This window comes from Bos indicus x Bos taurus, chromosome 5, assembly GCF_003369695.1.
Source record: "Bos indicus x Bos taurus breed Angus x Brahman F1 hybrid chromosome 5, Bos_hybrid_MaternalHap_v2.0, whole genome shotgun sequence".
In the NCBI taxonomy this organism is placed as follows: domain Eukaryota; kingdom Metazoa; phylum Chordata; class Mammalia; order Artiodactyla; family Bovidae; genus Bos; species Bos indicus x Bos taurus.
This window is the reverse complement of record NC_040080.1, coordinates 3,066,219-3,084,132: the sequence shown is the minus strand read 5'-3', so window position 1 is coordinate 3,084,132 and position 17,914 is coordinate 3,066,219. Positions and strand designations below refer to the sequence as shown.

The 17,914-nt window shown below is 58.8% G+C and overlaps 1 protein-coding gene across 1 annotated transcript in view; it reads left to right on the top strand.

Moving 5' to 3' along the window:
* Positions 1-17,914, top strand: part of TBC1D22A (TBC1 domain family member 22A) — a 262,971-nt gene that overhangs the window by 15,915 nt on the left and 229,142 nt on the right. Inside the window, exons 2-4 of the mRNA XM_027540480.1 lie at positions 6,313-6,369; positions 7,570-7,904; positions 10,389-10,565. Coding sequence (XP_027396281.1) covers positions 6,313-6,369; positions 7,570-7,904; positions 10,389-10,565 — 569 coding nt within the window. The remainder of the gene's footprint in view (positions 1-6,312; positions 6,370-7,569; positions 7,905-10,388; positions 10,566-17,914) is intronic.

The window sequence follows — 17,914 nt, the reverse complement described above, 5'->3', positions numbered from 1 at the left end:
TTGAGTCCCCATCTGGGGACGTCTGACAGTGGTCTTTGGGTTATGTTTAAGACCCTGGGGGAAAGAGCTCTGTCTGCTTTTCTGGGATTTTCACGAGCTCCATCTGTAGGCTTAAAGTGTGTTCTGGTGGGACTCTGATGTCAAGCTGTTCCAGTGAAAACTCCAGGGTGAAATCTGTCAGGAGTTAATCAGCTCACTCCCCATGTCAGTGTCTCCGGGCTCCCGTGGGTGTGAGGTGCCTCAAGGCCAAGGGAGCCCCTGGGCCTCTTCTGCGCGTGTCTCTCTGTCAACACTGTGTGAGAGGCTCTCATCTTTAATTGTTCTCCTTCTGTTTCAGCAGAGGGCAATCTGTTCTCCAGTGTTGCTCCTCCTCACAGTGGGCGCACTGTTCTAGTGGGACTTGCTTCTCTTTAGAGTTACCGCCTTCCAAAAACCCAGCGTCACTGCCAGAAAGTGGCTTTTGCTTTGTATTTCTCCTTTGTTGTTCCCTGTTGAATACTTCATAAAAGCAACATCTACCGATTGAGAAGGGTTCATTCCAAACGTACCATCTGATTTTTGCAACTTCCTCCTGGTATCCGAGGCAGTTTGCCCCAGAAGGTCAAATTGACCATTCATATATTTCCAGGGCCTTGGGATCTGCTTTAGTGTGATGTCTGTAGGCCCAATAAACTCTTTGCAAAAGTTCAGCGAGGTCTTCATTTGTTTGGCTGAAGTTCTTGATTATTGTTCAAACTCTTTTGCTTTGGCTCCCCTTTGCAAGGCCCTGCTGAGAGGCACTGATACGTAGGGGTCTAGTAGGGCCCCTTCCCTCGCTGGCCCCCAGTTTGGTTCAGATCTGGGCGCTGCCGAGTGGCCTTCAGGTGTAGCGGACCCTCCTCATAAGGAGGGCTGTGACCTTCCCCATTAAAGAAGTCTGGGGAAGCCAACCGGCTGGTGGTTTGCATTTAAGCCCCTAGGAGGTAATGATGTAAGGGGAGCCGCCCTGCCCCGGGAGTGGCTCCTGGCTCACGTTAGACTCCCTGTTGGCTCTTAGACAGCGATACTCCACCAAGTCCCTGCTCCCTAGAAACTAACACAGGATTTTCTAACTGGTCCTCATGGGGCTGGGAGTCCTGGGCCCCAGCGTCAGGAACTGGGGCTGGGTGGAAAGGGGGCAGGTATGTTGGCGCGACAGCCAGAGCGGCTGGGGCGTCTGCTCAGAGCGGTCGCGGTTTGAAGCACCAGCCCTCACTCACTCCCTTCCTTCTGTTTTCCCGGGTGCAGGGGCACAAATGGCTGGCACTCAGCGGTCGTCATCCTTCCCTGCTTTTTCACAGAACAACACAGACTCATTTGGAAGCCACTGTAAAACCACAGACCGCAGTGAGCAGAAACCTGATTACTCCTGTGACAGACAACCAAGATAATTACGCAGATTATGACTGATGTGATTTACCAGGATAGGCCAGGATGTTAGGAGTTCCGTGTAAATTCTAGAATGTGTATTTAAACAGTGTTCACCCATATGACACATTCTAAGGAGGCGTTCACCCCCACGATGCATGTACGCATGCTTCATCACCAACCACTTGGCAGTGCCTCCCGTGCAGCTCAAACACACCCAGTGGGCCCAGGTAGTTTAATGTTCCTCTGAGATGGAGAGAAAACAAATGATTTGAGGTGTTCCCAGGACCCTCTGGCAAACCCAAACGTTAGCTAGAGGTCAGATGAACCCTACTTAGAACTTTATCTTTGGGAAGTTTGTAAAAAATATGAAAAAATTTTAACCCTTGATAAAAGATCAATGCAAATACAGAATCACTTAAAGAAACAGTTACCAAAAGCAGTTCAGTGTTTTAGGAAAACAGTGTCCTCTTAGAGAACCAAAAAGTCAGGCTTCGTACCACTTTACCGTTAAGATTTTAACTAATTAACTAAGATTTTAATGCTTTTGAGCTGTGGTGTTGGAGAAGACTCTTGAGAGTCCCTTGGACAGCAAGGAGATCCAACCAGTCCATCCTAAAGGAGATCAGTCTTGGGTGTTCATTGGAAGGACTGATGTTGAAGCTGAAGCTCCAGTCCTTTGGCCACCTGAGGCGAAGAGCTGACTCATTTGAAAGACCCTGATGCTGGGAAAGATTGAGGGCAGGAGGAGAAGGGGACGACAGAGGATGAGATGGTTGGATGGCATCACTGAGTCAATGGACATGAGTTTGGATGAACTCTGGGAGTTGGTGATGGACAGGGAGGCCTGACGTGCTGCGGCTCATGGGGTCGCAAAGAGTCGGACACGACTGGGCAACTGAACTGAACCTTTAAGATTTTAAGTTCAGTCTTACCTTCTAAGTTATGAAAGTCTGGATTATCTAGTTAGACATTCCCAAAACATCATTCCCATAGAGTTTACTCCAAAGACCTTGGCTTCATTTACCTCTGTTGACTTAACAGCTTTGCCACATTGTTATTTTTCTTGATGGCAGTCTTTGTAACAGGAATAAGGTATTGTCTAATAAACCTAGGTATAATTATACTTTGTGTTGATGACTGTATAAAGACATCTGTATCAAACCAGCAAGCTTAAGCAAAACTTTCACACCAGATACTGATTCACTACTGAGTATTTCCTAGATCATGTGAACCTGAAACTCATTCTGGCCACTTTTTTTATATTTGATTATTCATGTAAGCACTTAAATTTCCTTTAAGCCAATTAAACATTTCTTTTACAAATTAACCTGGTTGGTGCCACACCTCTGTAACACATGTACAAACATGCAAACGTTGGAACCTCATAAAAAGGTTAGCTATGATTCAGGTACAGTGGTGTGAAACTCATCCGTTATAAAAGACTGGATTCAAATTGAGCTTCCGGCAGAGGGGACAAATCAGGGTCACGTGTCTACAAGTTAAACCCTTTTACTAGTATTTATGGAAAAGACACTTTTATTTCTAGCTTTTAGTGGTCTTGGGAACCAAACCTCCCTCTTCTCAGAATGTCTCACTCTTGGACAAAAACAGACCAGTTTTCTTCCTTTTCCCCATTTGATATCAATAAATGTTAAGTATCACAAAACTGATTTGGCTGTAAGTGGACAAACAGTACCGAATAAGATGGAACGAAAAGAACCAAAGAACAAGCAGAATGCTAAATAAACCCTCGTTTGGTCTTGAGTTTTACGTATCCCAGCAACACAGGAGCCCATTAAGTGACGTAATTAACGCAGCAAAAGTCGCAGTAAGCAGTGCACAGGGCCCCGAGGTAACCCTGCCTGGACCCCCAGCGGAGATCCGGACAGGTGCCACGGCCACCCATGGGTTCAGAGCTGTGCTCAGATCCTGGTCCAGAATACACCCCAGAGGACTTTCTCCAGGGACAGTTGTAACACTTCCTCTTTTTCAAGAGAATCAAAGCACAAACGGCTCGCCCAGGGGCCAGCATCCGAGAAACCAGCCCGCCGGCTCACAGGACAGCTCAGTGTGGTGCAAATCCAGCACCTCTTTCCTCTCTCCAGCAGGGTGCCCCACTCAAATATGGCTACGAAACAAACTGGCTTACTCTAGAAAAACAAGCTCAAATGGAGAGGAAGCAGTTCCCGGGTGTACACACCGGAGCGACTCACCCTGGTATATGGAGTCCGTGTGGCTCCCCAGCTTTGATTCCTTGCTCCCGCTGCTGAGCGCTGGGGTGGCTGGTGCTGTTGCAGGGAACTTTGTGGGGACGATGCGGATCCTCAGGACAAGTGGTCCAGGCAGCTGCCAGGGCCCTCCTTACCCGAAAGTTCCCCGGCTGGGCTGGCTGGACACGAGCAAGCGAGACTCCTGATGAGTCCCCCAGTTTGTTAGACAAGCTCGTCCTGTGTGCCTCACTCAGGCCAGGAATCCAGAGACGAGTTGTTGGGGCAGGAATGACTTTATTTGGAAATCCAGCAAACTAAGAAGAACGCGAGTGTACGCACCACCTGCAGCCTTGCCTGAATTAGGCTTCAGGCCCCTTTCATACTCAACGGGGAGGGTGTAAGGTCACGCACTTCCTGGTTCCCATCGGCCTCCGGAGGGGATGTGTGAATTTCCGCTGCCCGCAGTCATTCACGGGTGGGCCTGGTGAGACGGTTTCTGTGAGTGAAACAAAGGTTCCCAGAGATGGGCCGTTATATGTAATTAAAGCTTATAGGCAACATCCCTTTGGTGATTGATTCTGATGAAACACCAGGTTCTTCCCCGTTGCAGTGTGAGGTGACACGTTCACATGTGCTGGGGCTGGGAGGCGACGCTTCTGGGGCCCTCATTCTGCGCACCTCACTGCCTCAGTGACGGAGGAGTCCTGTTTGCAAAGAGGTGTTTACAAATCAGTGAGATCGGGGTGGACGCCTCTCAGAGATGGGCAGAGTTCAAACAGGCGGTTTATGAAAGCACAGGTGGACAAAGGATGTTTCAAGGTGGCTCAGCCTCCCTAATGATCGAGCAGGTACACGATCAGCGTCTACACGCCCTTCTTCCCATCAGACAGCAGTGATCTCTGCAGCGGACCCCTGGATAACGTGGGTTTGAACCGCGTGGGTCCACTTACAGACGGGTGTCTTTCAGTAGTAAATGCTACAGCCCAACACCATCCAGGTGGCCTGAAGCCGGGCACGCAGAACCCCAGATCAGGAGGAGTCGCGGGTCCTCAGGGCCGACTGGAAGTCACACTCAGGCTGTCTGCCGTGTGGAGTTCCGCACCCCACCCTGCACGTGGTTCAGGGGTCAGCCGTTCATGCCGTTGATGCCCGTGTATCCCTTGTGTCCCAGGCCTGCCTTCTCTAGGACTTTATCTTCACGAAGTTACATTTGTGTGACAGTATCGTCCCCAGAGAAGTTTATTGCTGTTTTTATAACCACACAGAGGTTTAAACAAAGAGCTCGCAGTCAACACGGAAAACAAATTACCGTGTAACCAGAATGGTGGGGCGGCGTGAAATTAGAGGTGAGGTTGTCCGGGGAGACGGTGCTTATGTTGTTACGACTTTTGAAGACTTAGGAGGCTTGGAAATAATTACGGATTTATGGGAATTGCAGAGAAATGTCTGGGGAGACCGCTTGCGCCTGCCGTGTTGGGTTTTAAAGTGTAAATATGCTGCATGTGTCTTTCGTGTGTATCACATGATATAAAGTGCATGTATTTAAGTAGATTGATGAACAGTAATATGGGGATGTAGTTGTGATATTGATATATTACTGGGTAAGCAAGGTAGGATTTCATTTTGTTTTTAAAAGCTAAGAAGACTTCATCTATATACTAAGCTCCTCCGTGTCTGTATTTATCTTTACATACACACACCCTGCATGGAGGAAGAATTGGCAGCCCACTGCAGTATTCACGCTCAGAAAATCCCACGGACAGAGGAGCTTGGCGGGCTGCAGTCCACGGGGTCACAGAGTCGGAGACGACTGAGCGACTGAGCACACGGGTGCTCTGCAGGGGTTACAGAGACTGTTCCACGTGGACCACAGCAGTTAGGACTCTGACTGCCCGTGGCTTCAGCAAACGGGCTTGTTTATTTCATGCCATGGACGTCTAGGGAGTGGTCCAAGGTTGAGAGCTAATGCCTCCAAGCCGCAGGAGTCCCGCTGTCTTCACATCTTCATTCTAAGCTGCCCCCGCCCCTCCTCCGTCACAAGGGGCTTTATTTCTTGTGGCTGCTTCTCGTGGCAGGATGGCTGGGCCCCTCTTGGTCTCACGTGTGTGCTCTGAACAAGAAGAGGGGAGAGCTGAGGGTCAGGGCCGTACCTGCCAAGCCTCTCTCCTCCGTCTCTGCGACCGGCCTGCCTCGGGTCCCCTGGCCGGGCGTCGCGGGGAGGAAGCGGTGTGCGTTGGGTTGCTCAGCGGGCCAGTGTGCCGCATGAGTTCTTCTGTCCCTGCTTTTTTTCCAGATCTACTCTGATGCGCACAGACTGTAATGAAACCATGCAGTCTTTTAACAAAATTGTGTTTGTAAGTCTGTATTCAGTCTCTGGGCAGTGGTGCCCCATGAGAGCCTCCTGAGGGGTGTGTCTGGGTCAGTCTTTTAGGCTAGGAGCAGAGGCTGACCAATGCCCCAGGCCCTGTGGTGACGCCCTTGGGGCCGTGGGTGCCTCACTGAGGCCCATTCACCAGGAGGCTGAATGCCCTGCTTGTGTGTAGGGGTGGCCTTGTCTGGCGTCATTCAGCCTTCCCGACGGGCCTGGGGACCCTGCGGTGGCCGGGGTTGTTCCCTCTGGCGCCGGTTCGAGGAGCTGGCCTGCTTCCTGAGTCCGTGGGGCCCTTGTGAACTCTGGGGAGAAGCTAACTTATTCTCCTTCCTTTCTGAACAGCATCCAGCACGTGTATGGCGCTCAGCACCCGCCCTTCGACCCCCTGGTCCACGGCACGTAAGTGACCTCGGGTTGCGTGAGGCTGTTCCCAGGCTGGGCCTGGGGGGGTGTGGTGACCCCCCAGGTCCCTGGCGTTCCCGATGGGGAGGAGAGTGCCCTTCATTCAGCCAGCACGCATCAAGCGATTGCTTTACGGGAGGCACTCCTGGCCTTTCACTGCCCAGCCTCTGAGGGAGGTGGCTCCATGCAAAGGAGGGTGGAGGAGGGCAGCCTTTGCAGGGCCCCCAGGGCTGGGGCGGAGCCTGGCACACCTTTGTGAACTTGGGTCTGGTCACGGCTGCTTAGAGCACTGGGGGCAGCAATAGCCAAGCGAGAAGCTGGACGTCCTCACCAGCATCAAACCCTTTTGTGCTGAAAGTAGTGTGTCATTCGCTCAGTCGTGTCCGCCTCTCTGTGACCCGTGGACTGTAGCCCAGCAGGCTCCTCTCCATGGATCTCTCCAGGCAAGAACACTGGAGTGGGTGGCCATTTCCTCCCACAGGGGATCTTCCCGACCCAGGCATTGAACCCGGGTCTCCTGCACTGCAGGCAGATTCTTTACTGTCTGAAGCACCTGAGGGAGGACCCCGTCAGAAAAGCAGAGAGCCCACGAGAGAGATTTTTTTCACTTCCTATAGCTGATGCAGGTTGAGTGACGTCCTGTGTTCTCTGCCCGCTGCCTGCGGCTTGCTCAGCCTGTATCTGGGCTCCTTGTCTAGAGGTGGGTGCGGGGCAGGGGTGGCCCTGGAGGACCGAGCGTGTAAGGACCGAGCATGTAAGGACGCTCCCGACGCTCGGGGGAGCCTGTGTCGTGTGCTGCCTTGCTGTGCGGGATCCTTGGAATTGTCCTGTATCCGTCCAGACCCACCTGCCGAGGGCCCGTGTCCTGTGGACAGTCTCCCCCGCCTGCAGCCCCAGCTGCTGCTGCTGGACGTCTGCGAAGGTGTCGGGGCAGGAGATGTGTGGGCCTGGGGCCCTGCTGCGGGTCCTCAGGCGCCTGGGGCCCTGCTGCGTGTTCTCTGGCATCTGGGGCCCTGCTGCGTGTTCTCTGGCATCTGGGGCCCTGCTGCACGTCCTCAGGCGTCGGGGCCCTGCTGCGCGTCCTCAGGTACCTGGGGCACAGGTGCAGCGCGACTGTCCCAGGGGCCGCTCTCTCACCGGTCCCGGGGTGATGCGCTCGCCCGCAGAGTGCGAGCACAGACCGCTTGTGCTTTGCAGCTTGCTCACGGCCACGCCCAAGGTGCCGACCACGCCGGTCAAGGCCACGCGAGCCAGCACCTTCCAGGAGTTTGAGAGCAGCACCAGCGACGCCTGGGACGCCGGCGAGGACGACGACGAGCTCCTGGCCATGGCGGCCGAGAGCCTCAACACCGCGGTCGTCATGGAGACGGCCCACCGCGTGCTGCGCAACCACAGCCAGCGGCAGGGGCGCCCCCGGCCACCCGGGGCCCCGGAGCCCTCGGCGGAGCCCTCGGTGGACCCCTCCGCGGCCCCCGGCGGTGACCTCCGGCTGGTGAAGTCCATCAGCGAGAGCCACGCATCCTGTCCCGAAGGTGGGGGCGGTGGGGAGAGCCGGGCGGGTTTCCAGAAAGAGGCCTGGAGCCCTCTCCCTGGGGCGGAGGGTGGCCGAGGGGAAGGGTCCCAGCCTGCGGGGGCTCGGAGATCCAGCAGCCGAGGGCCTCCTGGTCAGCAGAGGCAGCTGCGCTTCCTCTCGTCCTCCTGGCTGAGTGCGTCTCCCTCCAGACAGTGTGGCCGGGCAGGAGCTTCTGTGGGCTGCTGGGGGGACCCCGCCCTCCCCAGGATGCCCTGGCTGCTCCAGGAGGCCTTTCCAGCCTAGGGGCCCGGCCTGCCTTGTGTTTAGGGCTGGATCTGCCCCTGGCCACTTCCGATGATCCCTCCCAGTCCCCAACACGTGGGCTCAGCATCTGCAGGGCGAGTGTCTGCTCTCTGGAATCGCCAGGTTCCGATTCTAAACTCTGCAAGGTTAGCTCTTGCCGTGTCTCCTATCCACGTGCCTGGCGCTCTCCACCACTTTCACTGTCTTTGTGCTGGAGGGGCTGAGACATCAGACAACACTGTTGTTTAACCTGTGACGGGTCAGGCCGCGTTCTCAGGGCGTGGGCTGCCCCACGGAGTCCTTGTTGCGTGGAGCGTCCATTCTGGCGAGGGGATGGACAGCAGCCTCCATGTGACGTGTGGGGAGGCGCGGGTGCCAGGGTCAGAACAGGTCGGGGCGGCCCCAGAGCAGGGTGGGATGTAGGCTGAGATGCTGAATCCAGCGATCAGAGCGGCCTCGGGCCGGCAGTGTCAGGGAGGTAAGGGGTTGGGTGTGGGGGTCCCTCCCGCCGAGGTCGCTGGGGGTTCGGGGGGCTCGCCCTTTGTTTACAGAGAAGAAAATGAGGTCATCAGCGCAGCCTGAGGCAGCCCGCTGGCTGGGGCAGAATTAGGTTTCATACTCAGCCCTAGGTTTCAGAAACACATTCCGGGAATTAATCTAGGAAGCGTTACCATGTTCTTTGTGGAATAGCATGAGTTTTTCATTCAATCAGTTTTCAAACTGGAATCTAAACTATTTTTCTTTCACACGAAGTGAACTTTGAAGTATTTGAGCCTAAAAATGGAAGGGCACCCAGTTTGAGCCTTTCCAGGTTGTGCAGGAGTCCTGTGGCTCATGACGGGCACTCTGACTGCGTCCCGTTCGCTTGGGCAGGGCATGCACTCCCAGGCCCCGGGTTCCTCCTGCGGTGGGCTCTGCCGAGGCTGCAACTCTTGGAGCCCCAGTGGCAAGGGCCACGGAGGCATGGACCACGCCCCCATCCCCTTGGCTGTTCCTGGGCGTCCTGCGCAGTTGCAGAGGCTGCTGATGTAACCCAAACCGCCCTCAGGACCTGCTGCCCACGTGGCGCGGCAGCACACCGTCCTGCTGGGCCGGCGGGCCTCCTCTGCTCGGGTGAGACCTCGAGGTCCACTGGACTTCATCGCTCCTGTGAGCGGTGGTTTGCAATTCTGCATGCCCTGGACGGTCCTCCGTGGGGGCACACAGGAGCACAGGCTCGGCTTCTCCAGCGTCCATTGGGAGCCTGGCAGGGCTGCTGTGGGTGTGTCACCCCGCACGGCGCCTGCAGGGCCTCCCTGCTGCCAGCGGCTCGGGCCTCCAGCCCTGGGGAGGTGGCCGCCTCCCGCCTCGGCGGACGTGGACGGCAGGCTCATCGGCGGGCTTCCGGGCCAGCGCTTCACCTTCCAGCCGTCAGTGCATCTGTTCCGCGCTGTGTCGCTCGCCCCGTTTCCTGAGTTTAGTTCTTACTCTGAATCTCTGTTTTGGAAGATGTGATTGCTCACAGGGACTTAGGTCTGCGGGCCTGCAGCCCTTTCAGGGCCTCGTGCTTGTGGGTCCCCCGCTCCCTGCAGGCTCCTCGTCCTGTGGCTCGAGGGTCCCCCGCTCCTGCCTCTGCCCATGCTGGGTCCTGGGTGCCAGGTGCCGTCTCACCTCGCCTCAGCGGCTGGGTGAGCTCTGGTGGCCCCTCAGCCCACCTGCGGGGCACCTGGCTTCCTTTGCTTTCTCCGGGTGCTGATCCTGGCCTCCCTCCTTGGGGAGGCCTGGGATGTTCAGACAGTTATGGGGCCCTTCCCATGGGCCCTGGTGGCCTCCCTGTGTGCCCAGGCCTGGGTGACCCGTGCAGGCACCCTGCCCTGGCCCTGCACCCACTGATCGTCTGGCGTGTGGCCCGGGCGGGCCCTCTGGGGAGCCCTGGCCACCGACCCCGATGTGTGCGGTGGTTTTCTCTTCCTCTCTGTCTTGCCTCTCGTGGCATGTCTGTTTCCCTGAGGAGCGACCAGGAGGACAGTGAGCTCTATGTGGGAGCCGGCTCGTTCTCTGCCTCCAGCAGGCAGCTCGCCACTGCTCTGTGAGGGCTGGGCGGGACTGCCGTGCTGTGGCAGACCCAGCGTGGCGGACTCGAGGCCTCCCGGTGGGCGCCTGGCCGTGGGCCGCGCCCCGGGGCCTCACCTCTCTTTTGCTCCCCCTCGCCCCCCTGCAGGAAGCGCCAGTGATGCCGCCCCCCTGCAGAGGTCCCAGTCTCTCCCACACGCGGCCACCGTGGCGCTGGGCGGGGCGCCCGAGCCCAGTGCCCTCAGCACGTCGGCCTTAAGTGAAAGAGAGGCCTCCCGGCTGGACAAGTTCAAGCACCTGCTTGCGGGCCCCAACACAGACCTCGGTGAGTCCCCCTGGTGAGTCCCCGTGGGCGAGTCCCTGTGGGTGAGTCCCCAGGGTGAGACCCTGTGATAAGTCCCTGTGGGCGAGTCCCCAGGGTGAGACCCCATGGCTGAGTCCCCGTGAGGAGTCCCCGTGGGTGAGTCCCAGGGGTGAGACCCCGTGGCTGAGTCCCCGTGAGGAGTCCCCAGGGTGAGACCCTGTGATGAGTCCCCGTGGGTGAGTCCCCCTGATGAGTCCTGGGGGTGAGACCTTGTGACTGAGTCCCCATGAGGAGTCCCCCTGGTGAGTCCCCGTGATGAGTCCCCGTGGGGGAGTCCCTGTGATGAGTCCCCTGGTGAGCCCCCATGATGAGCCCCCGTGGGCTCGGCCGCTTCAGGCCGTGCTCGCTTCTGCAGGAGGCCCGGATCTGAGAGGCCTGGCCTGCTCCCCTTTGGTGCGCCTGTTCCCCGTGTAATTTACCGGGTCAGAAGTTGATCTGTTGTATTTCAGGCCGGTAGGCCACCAGGAGGAGAGCCGCCTGTCCTGGAAGTTGACTCTAGATGTGTTTATTAATGTGCTTCCAGTGCAGTTTGATGAGTGTTTTTTAAAAAAATTTACTTTTAATTGGAAGATAATTGCTGTACAGTGTTGTGTTTTTTTAAAATTGATCTTTAATTGGAGGTGATGAGCATTCTTGGATATTCTTTCTTAATGCGCTCCGCTGGCTTCCTGGTGCTGCCTTGGCGAGGCCGCCCGCCCGGGCGGATGTCCTTCCCTGCGTCATGGTGGTCGTGGTGGTGGCCGGGGCCGGTGACAGTCCTGCCGGGGGTGGCTGACTGTGCGCCGTCGGACGGGGGCAGCGGGTCGGCACGGGGTGGGACTGGCTGTCGAGTGGGCCGGCGGGGGGCGGGGGTCGAGGCCAGGCTTGGGTGGGGGCCAGCAGGGCCCAGGACAGTGCCGCCATGCTTCTCGTGGGGCAGCTGGGCCCTGCGGCCCGTGCTTGCTGTCAAGTCCTGCTGGAGCTCCACGCGCAAGTTCCATGCTTCCGTTTCTGTGTCTCATCCGGGTGCTACAGGGCACCGGGCACTTTGCCGGACGCTGGAGCTCCTGGGAGGACAGAGCAGTCACTCTGAAGGCTGGGCGCCGCTGTGGGCAGTGCCCTGCGTGGCCAGCAGGTGGCGCCTGAGGCCTGTGGATAGAGGTGCCAGCCCCGGCCAGCCTGGGAAGCTGGAGCTGCGCAGCCTCGTTCCTGGGGCTGGGGGAGCGGCTCTGGGAACGTCCCATGGCCTGAAGGTGCTGCTCCCGTCCAGCTGCCCTTCTCATGGTGGCTTTTTTGTCCTTCGTTCACTTTGGTTTCTTTTCTGGGCGCACACGTTACAGTTTCACAGCACAGAGGGTGCAGCGGGAAGAAGAGCCTTTCTCCTTTCCCAGCTCGCCCTCCCCCCACTTCCTGCGGTTCCGGGTGTCGTCGTCCAGAGAGGTCCGGCTTGCCGTCTGTGTCAGGCTTCTCGTTCTGATGTGACTTCAGACGCACGAGGGCGCGGGCCCTGTGTGCGTGCCCGGCCGTCCCAGTCGTTCCCCTTTCGCCCAGCTCGTTCTCCACGCACGTGCTCACGTGTGTTCCTGCTTTTCCTGAACCCCTTGATCAGTTGGAGAAGTCGCGCCCCCCGATCCTCAAAACCTCATCCCCTCCTGAGGACAAAGGCCTCTTCCGGGCGTTGCCGCGGCCTCATCATCACAGTCAGGAGGTTTCACATCCACGCACGTGGCCCTGTCGTCCAGGGCACCAACCACGCTCAGTTTCAATGACGCTCGTCTCCGTGACGGGCACACGCTGGCACCTCCTTCGTAGTCCAGGACCTGCCCCAGGGTCCTGCGTGGCGTGCGGGTGCTGCCCCCCTTGTCTCGTGAGCTGGCGTGCTCCTCTGGACCTCGAGACGTGCTCTGGGACGAGCGAGGCCCTCCTCGGGGCGTGCGTCATGTCCCCCTGCTGAGCTCTGAGCCGGCTGTGGGTGAATTGTCTGCCACCTCGGTTATCACGGCAGGAGGCCGGGGTGCTGGTTTGTCCTGGACTCAGTGGAGCCCCTCTGATCACCTCTCACCAGACACCCCCTGATCTAGTCCTAGGCGGCACGGGGATCACTCATGAAAACTAGATTGCCTGACGGGAACTGCAGCTCTGGGTCAGGACCCCAGCCCCCAGTTAGAATCTCCTGTGGACTTTGTCATCAGAGTAACTTGGGAAATTAAAATCGTACTTAAAAATGAAGCTTTCAAGATGTGTGGGCAAGTGAGTATGTATGGATAAACTGAAAGGTTAAAAGAAACGAGATTCTTCTGTTCAGTTGTGGGATTCTATTTTTTTCCTTGCCTTTCCTCAGAATTCTATGTAAGTATGAAATCTAACACCAAAAGGTGAAAACCAAAGCTTTCAAAGTGAAACAATTACAGGATTTGTATTTGGTGACTGCAGAAAACACAGCCAGTAAATTTCGTTTTTATAAGGCAGTTCGTAGAAGGCAATGGCACCCCACTCCAGTACTCTTGCCTGGAAAATCCCATGGACAGAGGAGCCTGGTGGGCTGCAGTCCACGGGGTCGCTGAGGGTCAGACACGACTGAGCGACTTCACTTTCACTTTTCACTTTCATGCACTGGAGAAGGAAATGGCAACCCACTCCAGTGTTCTTGCCTGGAGAATCCCAGGGACGGAGGAGCCTGGTGGGCTGCGGTCTATGGAGTCTCACAGAGTCGGACACGACTGAAGCGACTTAGCAGCAGCAGCAGCAGCATAAGGCAGTTAGCTTCGGGAGACAGTGGGAAGTATTATCTTAACATCACATACGTGACGTAAGTGGCAAATACTTGCCGACGTCGGAGGAGCGAAGCGCTGACCTGGGTGACGCCCACAGAAGTGCCTCCCCTGCAGTGTCCCTCTGGCTTCAGGCTGCGAGGCTGTTTGCTGGGGCTCTGTTCGGAGCTTGCGGACGAGGGAAGCAAATAGAACTTAACGGCTCACTCTGCTCTCAGTGTCGACTCAGTCTTTTCTCGTACAAAGGCCGCCTTTTTCGAAGCCCAGGGAAGCGACCCTTGGAGGCCTCCTTGGTCACACGCGTCTGTGAACGGGAATGTGACTTGGCCGCTGGCAGGACCTGTGCCTCTGAGGCCCGTGGGGTGACCACCTGGTGGCAGCCGGGCCCTGAGGTCATCTGTGTGCGGCACGCAGCCCTGTCCTGGGACGTTCAGACTGTAATGGGGAGGGAGGCCAGCTGCAGGGTTCCCCGGGTGGTCCTCTTACCCATGTGAGCCCTGGGACTGGGCTTTAAAGCGGAGAGCGTGTGGGAGCCGGCTCTGGGGAGGAAGGGGGTTTTTCAGGGGGCAGGTGGGTGGTACGGAGCTGTTCACTCCAGAAGCAAGGGCTTGAGTTGGATGGCCCTTCAGGGCCTGGGGCTGGAGGAGAGAGCCTGACTGCGGGGCCTGTGATGGCAGGAGGGCGAGGCCGTGCAGCCTGGGAGCCCGTGTGTGACCGGTGCGGATCCATGGCTCAGCCTCTTGTCTCGTCCCCGGGGAATCTGACCTCCCTGCAGGGTCCTCGTGAGTCGGGGCGACTGACGTCAGGTGCCATGTAGTTCTTCATTCAGCCAGCATTCCTGAGCATTTGCTGTGGTCGGTGCTGGGGTGAACCTTGAACAGAGCCCAGGGTCCCTGCCCTCGGGAGCTGACGCTGAGTGTCGGGGGGCCGACGGACGCCTGCGGTCAGCACTCTAGGAACTGGCTGAAGGTGGAGAGGGAGACAGTGCTGAGGGTCAAGGCTGGCGCTGCTGCGGAGTGAGGGCGGCACGGGGCAGGCATTGGAGGTGGAGGAGACCCTGAGGGGTGGGCGCAGAGGTCCCCCCGCGATGCTGGGGCAGGGGAGGAGGGAGGCCTCGGGGCAGGAAGGGGCAGGTGCGGCCGGCCGAGAGGGCCAGGAGGCGGCCCTGGAGCATCTCCTGGAGCGTGGCTCCCTTGGCGTCAGAGCGTGACCTCAGGGTGGGCAGCTGGATGGCAGGAGGGATGGGGGGAAGTCAGGGCAGTGACGGCGGTGGGGGCGGCCAGGCCGGGTGGACGGGCTGTTGGCTGGAGCTCAGGGATGACGGATAGCCCTGGACACACCCTGGGCTCCAGGCGGCGTGTCACGTCAGTGGGAGGCACAGTCAGGCTGGAGAAATAGCTGGAGGGGACGCTGTGCACCCCGCTACCCGCACGCTCGTTCGTTGCCTCTTGGGCCTCTGCGTGTGCCCTGCTTGATGAGTGCGTGCCTGTGTGTGCACGGTCCTGCAGCTCACGCACCTGCCACCTGTGCCTGCAGCAGCCAGCTCCCGGTCACCCCCGGGGCGGTGGGGCCCTGGTTCCGGAGGCAGCCTGGGGGCCCCGCGGTGAGGACACAGCCAGTGCTGGCCGGGCCCTCGTTTCTCTACCGGGGGTCTTGTCAGAGGACAGGAGTGGAGGGCCCGCCTTGGCCATCGGGCCAGGCTCAGCCCCATTCCTGCCGATCCGGGCGGCCGCCCGCCAGTGTCCAGCGGCCCCTCCAGCGCCAGGCGCAGCCCTGCCACTATGTCTGCCCGGGGACCGTGCACGCACATGGGGGCTGTGCGCGTGTGCGCCCTTGGGGGCGGCGAGGGTGCTCCAGGGAGGCGTTAGAATGCGGGGGAGAAGCTGACAGCTCCGCTAACCCAGCCTGGCCTGCCCCTGGAGTCTCGTCGGGGAGGACCCCCGCCAGGACGGCAGCCCCGGTGCAGCCCTGGGGCGCCCTGCCCGCCCACTCTGGGCGCAGCGGGATGTTGACCTGCCCACTGGGCCGCCTGTGCACACCCCGAGTCCCCTCAGAGGGCGGGCAGCGCTCAGTTCTTACCCTGCTGGTGCTGGTTCATCTGGAGACGTGCCCCTTCAGATGCCCCCGGGGCCCTGCTGGGGCCGCGCTCCCGGAAGCTGGCTGTGGGGTAAGGGGGCCCAGGGAGCTGGCACGGAGCCTCTGCAGCGTGGCTTCATGTCCATTCTGTGGTTTGGGGAAAACGGACTTTTCAGTGAAACAAGCAGAAAAGCTTTCAAAGGAGGGTCGGTGGACATGCCTCGCTGCCCTGCCTGCAGCTCAGGACCACCGCCGTCGCCCACGCAGGAGAGCCCGGCACACAGTGGGTGCTCTGGCCGCACGGGTGGGTGCACCCCGGGCGGGACGTGGCGGGGTCCAGTGGGGCCTTTGCTTTGGTCACCACGTCTCGGAGTCCTGGCTGCAGGTCAGCGAGCCTCTCCTGTTGGAGAGCCCAGCCTGGCTGATCCCGACGGCACGGGGTGGGGTGGGAGGCGTCTCTGTGAGGTGACTGCTTTCTTCCCCCATTTCTCCTGGATTTCCCCTGGACTTGGTTCTCCCTGGCAGCGTCGCTGCCGATGTCAGGGGGACACTGATGGAGCAGCTCTCACTAAGAACGTACGTAAGGGAGCAGTGCGTGTTTTTGAGCAAGGTCATGTTTTTAAAGGCAGCTTCTGGGTTGGAAGCGTCGCCTGAGTTGCCCCCTGAGGCCCCGTCGCCCCGTGTCTGAGCAGCGGCCGCCTCCTCTGAGCCGTCCCCGCTGCCCATGCCTCTCTCGTCTGTGCTCCCCCCCGGCTCTTCCTGGGCTCCAGCTCAGCTTGTCCCTGTGTCCTGCTTCCTGCCGCTGCCTCCTGCGGGCCTGTCCCTCGTGTCTGGCCGCCTGCTCCGCCCAGCCATCAGCTGTCCTGTGCAGACAAGATCTGGGTCAGGGGCCGTCAGAGCCACCCCGGGCTCCATCTTGCTCAGAGACAGCCCTTGGCCCTGGGACGCTGCGCGGCTCAGCCGCCTGCCCCTGCTGTCCCCTCCCAACCGCATGGTTCTGCAGTGGCCGGGGCACAGCACACAGCGGCACGTCCGGGCCCGGGGCCCCTGCTCTGCTGCCCGCCTGCCCGCAATCCCGCCTGACCCTTCCTCCAGGTCCCTGCTCGACTGTCAGCTGTCATCAGGCGCTCCTGCCCCAGCCCTCCCCCGGCCCCCCTTCCCCCGTCCACCCCCTCCTCCGTCCACGGCCCTCCCCTGTCCACCCGTCCACCCTGCAGTCCCTCTCATCCTGGCTGCTTTTCCTCGGAGCACCCGTCTCCCTCTGCCCCCAGCCCCTAGACTGAAGCCTCTGGCTCTCTCCAGGGGTTGGGGGTGACCGGTGCACCAGCTCACCACGGGTGTGCGGTGCTGAGCACTGGGGAGGCGGCTCCCCTTCCTTTGGTGGGCTCGCTCCTCCCGCTCTGGCTTTCTCCTCTTTCTGTAAAAACAGTCGCTGTGCAAGTGATCATTGCAGACGTCCAGACAGCTCAGCTGCCGCAGCGCCCCTCCTCTGGCCGGGACCCCTGCCCCCATGCGGCCCCTGCCCCGCGCTGTCCTGTGCCACTGGCGCCCCGAGTCCCGCTTGGAGGATGGGGCTCTGCGTGCTCCCTGCATGCCACTCTCATTGTCGGGCTTCCGTGATGATTGTTCGTGGGATGTTGCTGAAATTGAGAGATGTGGGAAAGATGATAAACCCACCGCGTGTTCACTCTGGATGTGTGCGTTTCCTTCCCTTCTTCCTTTCCTGTAATTGATTCTTGCTGGCCCCGCGGAGTCCCCAGCAGAAGGGGCTCCCCAAGCTCACCCGGTCTCCTGGGCTTTGGGATGGGAGTGTGAGAGCCCAGAGGACACGCACTCTGGCTTCATGCGTTGCCGCCAGCAGCGGCTTTATTTTTTGGGTGGCGTTTGCACTCTGGGTATGGTGTCTGAGCCATATGCAGCGTCCCTCAGCTTGAGGTAAACCGGAATGAGTGTGACCTGGTGGAAGCCAAGCGTTTCATTTCACATGTTGGGTGGAGCAAGTCTTCGGTGTAATTAGGAATCCATTCAAGGAGCTTCCCGACAACTTCCTCATGGATGATGATTTCCTATGTATAATCTTAAAAGCAAATGTTAAAAAATGTTTAAAGGAGCCATTTGAAAAATCAATCTGTTACGTGTTTGTCTTTGTTTAACGATTTCCTGTGTCAATTAGGACGTGGAGTAACCGTTTGAAAGACCCTGAGATTGTGGTGTCGGTTTCCGTCTGAGGTGTGAGAGTGGAGAAGTGGGCAGAGTGTGCGGGGCCGCGCCCTGCCCTGCAGCCCGTGAGCTGACTGTGCTCTCAGGGTGCTGCCCATCTCCACCCCTGGCCTGGGAGCTCTTTGCGGGCCGTGCTGTGAGTCACAGGTCCTCGTGTCCAGTGATGGGACAGGACACGGCGCGGGCTAGGGAAGGCCTGGTGGCGTCCCCGCGGGCTGTCTGCCGCCCCTGCAGCCCTGCAGTGCTCACAGCCTCGCTGGTTCC